Source organism: Symphalangus syndactylus, chromosome 10, assembly GCF_028878055.3.
Source record: "Symphalangus syndactylus isolate Jambi chromosome 10, NHGRI_mSymSyn1-v2.1_pri, whole genome shotgun sequence".
Taxonomy (NCBI): Eukaryota; Metazoa; Chordata; class Mammalia; order Primates; family Hylobatidae; genus Symphalangus; species Symphalangus syndactylus.
In genome coordinates this window covers 109966986-109972985 of record NC_072432.2, presented here as the reverse complement: position 1 = coordinate 109972985, position 6000 = coordinate 109966986, and the positions used below count along the sequence as shown (strand labels likewise).

The 6000-nt window shown below is 38.8% G+C and overlaps 1 protein-coding gene across 2 annotated transcripts in view; it reads left to right on the top strand.

Annotated features, from left to right (window-relative positions):
- Positions 1 to 4151: 4151 nt before the first annotated feature.
- DAZL (deleted in azoospermia like) overlaps positions 4152 to 6000 on the top strand; it is an 87445-nt gene continuing 85596 nt past the window's right edge. Inside the window, exon 1 of one of the 2 annotated variants that reach the window (XM_055295531.2) lies at positions 4152 to 4631. In XM_055295531.2, coding sequence (XP_055151506.2) covers positions 4593 to 4631 — 39 coding nt within the window. In that variant the 5' untranslated portion in view covers positions 4152 to 4592. The remainder of the gene's footprint in view (positions 4632 to 6000) is intronic. The other variant, XM_055295533.2, reaches the window with a different exon arrangement.

Here is a 6000-nt window from a genome sequence, read left to right as displayed (position 1 = left end):
TGATAGAGATGGGTCGATTAAAAGAACAATATCAAGCAGTCTTCTTAGGTATGTGAATCGTCCTTAGCTACACCTGGGACAAAGAAATTACAAGAAGACTAAGGAGACTAAGGAGAAGACACAGTGAAATGTAAATAAAAGAACAAAGGATATGTGTACATGAATGGAGAAAAGGAAAATTCTAGAGTCTGAGAAAGTCAAGAAAGAATTAAATACAGAAATGTGAGGCCCCTGAAAAAAACAGAAACATTCATGAAGTTTCCCCATTCATTTCTGAGTGCAGTTTTTAAAATGGAAAAAGAATCGTTATCTTTTTAAGTGAATGAAATTCATAATATAAATTGATCATATATTGCTGCCTAAACTTTGCTCTCCAAAAATTGCTTCTAAAAACTATGAAATAGGGACATTTACATGTAAAACTATTTAAGTAAATGTCTACAACTAAATCAGAGAGTGTGTTTTTGGAAGATAAAACTAACTGGTTTTGAAATTTAAGAATATTTTTATTCTCAAGAATAGAATGAAAGATTTTTATTAAGAAATGAAAAGAATTTTCCAGCTAGTCAATTCACACTTATCCCTGTACCGGATTCAAGTTTCAAAGATATGGGGGCTTATATGTTTGTGGAATGAAGGGAGGAAGGAAAGAATGAAAAAATAGGATGAAACAAGGAAGATGGAGAGGAGAGCAGAAGTCAAGACTGAGGATAGCATTGTCAGAATTTAGGCCATCAGGGCCTTGTGAATTTCTTCGTGGTGTCCCTGTTGAATCATGGTGGTAAGGACAACTTACAGCTAAGCACTTGCAGGCTCTTGCTCTATCCTTTTATTCCTTTATTTTCTGGAGCTAAAAAGGATCTGATTAATGTTTGCAACTATGTCAAATTGATGATGATGATGGTGACAACATTGGATATCACCCCTTTCCCTGCTCTTCTTTTTATCAGAAGTCCCTGAAAAAGTTATCTGATGTGTTTACCTCTTCTTGATTCACTCCTATACCTACTCCACTTCCTCTTCTTTCCTTTTCCCTTGAAGCCACTCCAACCAGGCACTTACCCTGGCCACACCACCAGAACAGGGTACCCAGAGATCTCCACTTTGCTAAACCCAACCAGTGACTAGATCTCAACCACAGATCTTTGCTCTGTGAGCAGCATGTGATACAGATCATCATCCTCTTTTAGAAAAACTTTAGAAATTCTTCTGGCTTCCAGAATTGCTCACTTGCTGACTGTCCACTTCTTACTTCCCTGGCTGTTCCTCTCAGGGCTACTTTTCTTGTTCCTCCTCATCTTCCTGACTTCCAAGTGTGCTCCAGGCCTCAGTTCTTAGCCTTCTTTTTGTATCAATATTCACTCCCATTCATAGGCCAGCTTCCTAATTTTCATCTGTCTATAAATCTTCAATGGGTGTTAAAGATGAAAAAGTTTTGCAAGCTATATTAGATGAATAATTTCGGCCCAGCAAGATATTCATGTCCTAGTCCCCAGAGCCTATTAAGCATGTTACTTTACACAAAAGGGACTTTGGAGATGTGATTAAGTTAAGGATCTTGAGAGGGGTTGATTATCTTGGATCATCTGGGTAGGCACAATCACAGGGCCCCTGTAAAAGGGAAGCAGGAGGGCCAGAGTCAGCAAAGAAGTTATGAAGAGAGAGGCAGAGATCATGGAGAGATTTGTCGATGCCTCAGTGCTGGCTTTGAAGATGGAGGAAGGGGCCACAAGCTAAGGATATGAATGGCTTCTAGAAGTTACAAAAAACAAGGAAATAGATTCTCTCCTAGAGCCTCCAGAAGAAAAGCAGCTCTGCTGACACCTTGATTTGAGCCCTGGATGACCCATTTCAGACTTTTGACGTCCAGAATTGTACATAATAAATTCGTGTTGTCTTAAACCACTTTGTATAATATGGTACAGCACCAACAGGAAAAACTTACATACATACTGATAATTTGGTACACAACCAATAGGAAAAACTTATGCACGTACTAAAGTGTTTTGAAGTAAAGTACACTGATTCCTGCAAATTTCTTTGATATGCATCAAAAACATAAGTTTACTAGACAGAGGCATGGATAGATAGTTAGAAGCATGATAAAGCAATCACAGCAAAATATTCATGGTAGAATGTAGATGGTGGGTATATGGATACTAACTTAAAATTCTTTCAACTTTTCTGTATGTTTGAAATTTAAAAAAATAAAATGTTAGGCAAAGGGTTAGATAAATTATGAATTTTTCCAAAATTTCAGTTATTTGGCTTCCTAAAAAAAAAATATATATATATATTTTTCTCAGAAAAGGCCTTGAATTTCTCTGGATATTTTATACTTCTAACTATCTACATTGTCTGGTCCCCCTGGTGACTAAATGCATATATTTTAGAAAGGGCTAAAACACAGCAAAGGTAATTAATCAGACCCCACGGAGACTGAAGGCTTAACCTTGACATCAGTAGTGACAAGTATAGTCAACTGAGCTACGTAGCCTAAGAAAAAAGTAATAACCCTATGGAATGCTAATATATAGATTTGCAAATGAATTAGCTCTATAACTTATCAAATCTGAACTACATGAGGTACCCTGAAAGTTGAAAACTGTTCCATACTTTAATGGAAAAACACCAAGAAAAAAAACTTTGATGTAACTTTCATTCTTTCAAGAAGAATATATATCACTCACACCTTTATGAGAAACTTCTTATTTCCCTAGGGAACACTATTGGGCAGTTAAGAAAACAGGCAGTTTCTGAGGGCTTTTTTGTTTATTAGGGAGTAAGATTAAAAGAAAATCTCTGGCTGTGATTTCTTGGGTGAAAGGATGTAGGGAGAACTGGCTTCTTTGGAATTTTTTCTGATACAGGCTCAGGGGAATGGGTATGATTTTAATACATGAGCTGCTGTTTTCCATACTAAGTAATGCTTTTTCTTACTCGACATCTCTCTTCATCATCACTGCACAGTGAGACTGGGCTCAGGCTTGTGGGTTTCTGCCTGAGAAGGCACACTGCAGATAATTTAGAGTCAGATTCTGGGCTTTTGAGTTTCTAAGCAGGCCTTTGAAATTCATGAGAGAAAAACAAGGGTTTTAATTTACAAAAGCTATGCTTTCTGGGAGAGAAAACCATTTTGAGTTATAAAATTTTGGTTGGAGAATCAAAAACAAAGCTCTGAAGAAATCAGAGCATACAGTATAAGCCATCACCACTGGCTCTCCACCTGGCTGCATGTTAGAACCACCTGGGGACGTTTTCTAAAAACGTCATTGCCTGGGCTGGGTCTAGACCAGGTGAATGGAAACCTCTTGCTGTGGGGGCTCAGTACTGGTATTTTTAAAGTCTCCCCTCTAATACCCACACACTAGGTGATTCTCATGGGCACTCAGTTGAGAACACTGCCCAACTCAACAGAATAGAAACTCACTAGATGACCATGCAGACTTCCCTGCTCTTTAAAACTAGGTCAGAGGTACTTGAATTATCAGTCTAGAGTCAGATTCGAGCTCCAGGCTTATACGTTGCTGTGGGCCTCTGGGAAAGGGTCCTCCTCCTTGGAGGGTGATGGAATCTTAGATAGAGTTGGTGGGGGTACCTAAAAGTGAGAAAAATGCCTTGTTACTGAACCAAACCTGGGTCCATTGGCCCAGCACAGTAAAGACAAATATCTGTACCAAAGTTTGCAGCAAGAAAAAGGAGGGCATTTATTTGCAGGGAGCCAAGCAAGGAAAATCAGACAGCTATTGTGTGAGATCCTACTTCCCCAGTGGCTTATAAGCAAGGGTTTTTCAAAGGCAGGGGAACATTTTTGGAAACAAGTTACAGGTATGAAAAAAAAAAATAGAACCTTGGGACCCCGAACTCACTATACCAAAGGGCAAGTTAAGCTTAGAAGCTGAGTCACAAATACTGTCTTCCTTTGTCTCCCAGATAGCTGTAATTTCACAACCCCATGTCATAGCCTCATTTCCTCTACTCCCTCTTTCCACATTTGCTTCATCTTATGTAAAATGTAGACTCACTGAGCGTGAGACAATGCATCATTGATTTTTTCCTCTATTCCCTCTTTTCACATGTAAAATGTAGATTTACTGAGGCTAATAAGAGCCTCACAAGAACGTGACCACCTGCCTCACTGCCTGCCTCCTTTTCTTCCCCCACCTGCTTGTGGTTCCCCTTTTGTGAACTGAAGTTCACAAAACCCCCTTTGGAAAAAACATAAATCACAGGAGCATCTGTGATTTATGCTTTTTCCCAGGCGCATCCTCAGCTTTGGCCAAATAAACCTCTAATGGATGGAGACTTGCTTCAGTCACTTTTTGGTTTACATTTTGGTAACCACAAAGGGGCTTTCTGAGTGGAGTTGGCTCTTGGCCTGTAGCAACTCTCCTACTGGGGCCCTAGTACCAGCTGGAGCTCTTTATTGCTCTGACCTATTGGATGATTTGCTGAAGTCTGAGAGTTTCTCCCTCCAGATATCCCTAATCACTCAAAAATTTCCAGTTGAGATCTGAAGTTTATTCTGCTGCAGAACTCCTTTTCTGGGAGTTCTTACTTCTAACAAGGAAGAAGACTTTCCTGCTTCCGTGATGGCAGAGAGCAGTTTTCAGCTTGGGCCCCATCTCCAGGTAAGGAGCTGGTTTGGGGTGTCATTTGGGGATTTAGTAGCTGAAGGTCAAGGCTTACCGTCAGTTGGCTGTAATTTCTCTTTGTGCTCAGAAATCTCAATTTTATGTAAATTGTGTGACTGCTTTTTTCTATTTTTTTGTCTGTTTGTTTCAGTCCATCTTCCATTAGATTTAACCAACTTCTGGCCCCCTCTAAAGCTGACTAAAGTCCCTGCAGCTGTAGAAAGTCAAATTCCACCTCTAAAAACCCCAGCCACTTAAGAAAAATCAAAATTTGACTATCTGAAATGTTTCATGTAATAAGACTGCCTTTCTAGCCTCTCTCTCTCATTGTGCTATTAATTTAAAGATTTTAGAGATCTCCTATTCTAAACTATTAATGAAAAGATCAGATATTTTAAGGGAAGCCTAATAGTTTCATGGCCAGCCTTAAAAATTATCTTTACTAAATTAAGAGCAAAATCCGACCGAAAATAGTTCTGGTGGTTAAAATTTCCACCACAGCTTGGGTTTGCTTCCTGATTAGGGAAAAACAAGCGCCATTCTACCTTGTAGCCTAATTGTTAAAACCCTCCACAGCATGAGTTTGATTCCTAGTCAGGGAACCAGCCTGTCTTGGTTTAATACTTATGTGGCTTTGGGGGTACCAATGTATTATTGATCTTTTCCCCTTCTGTTGACAGCTTTTGATTTCCTGTCTTCTGTCTGTGATGGGGGACCCAAGGCTCTTGACCTTCACGTATGGACAGTAAGCTGAAAAGCTAAGATCCTAGAAAATATGGCCTGAAAGAAACATGGGTTAGACCCTGTTTGTGGCTAGTGAAACTTTCCTTTCTCTTAGTTATTTTTGGGGTGATTCTGGATCTTGTAAAAACTACTCGTCACCTCCTTGGAGATACCTCGTGCGTGCATATGTGGTTATAATTTTGGTTAAGGTAACAGAGAGGATATCTTTGGTGAGGATGTTCAAAAGCCAAAAATATCAGCTATTTGTCCCAGCTAAAATCTGGTAATAAGAGATTTGAAGGGATTATTTTAAAAATCTGAATGGAATTGGCTTACTCCAAAACTTCAAATCTATGATTAGAAGTCAGCTTAATTAAAAGTTGATATCCAAGGTAGATTATATATATATATACACGTGTATATATACACGTGTATATATATATATAGCCATTACGCTTTTTCTCTTTTTGGATTCTATTTTTAGGAATTTTTTAGTTGACTGAAACATTAAAATAACATTACATTCTTGGTACTTCTGCTCACTTCCTTTCTTAAAAATTGTTCTATTTATTTTTACTCCACTCTGTTCCTCCTTCCTCTTTGCCATCTTCAGTCTCTTTTGGATTGTGTTACCTAACCTGTT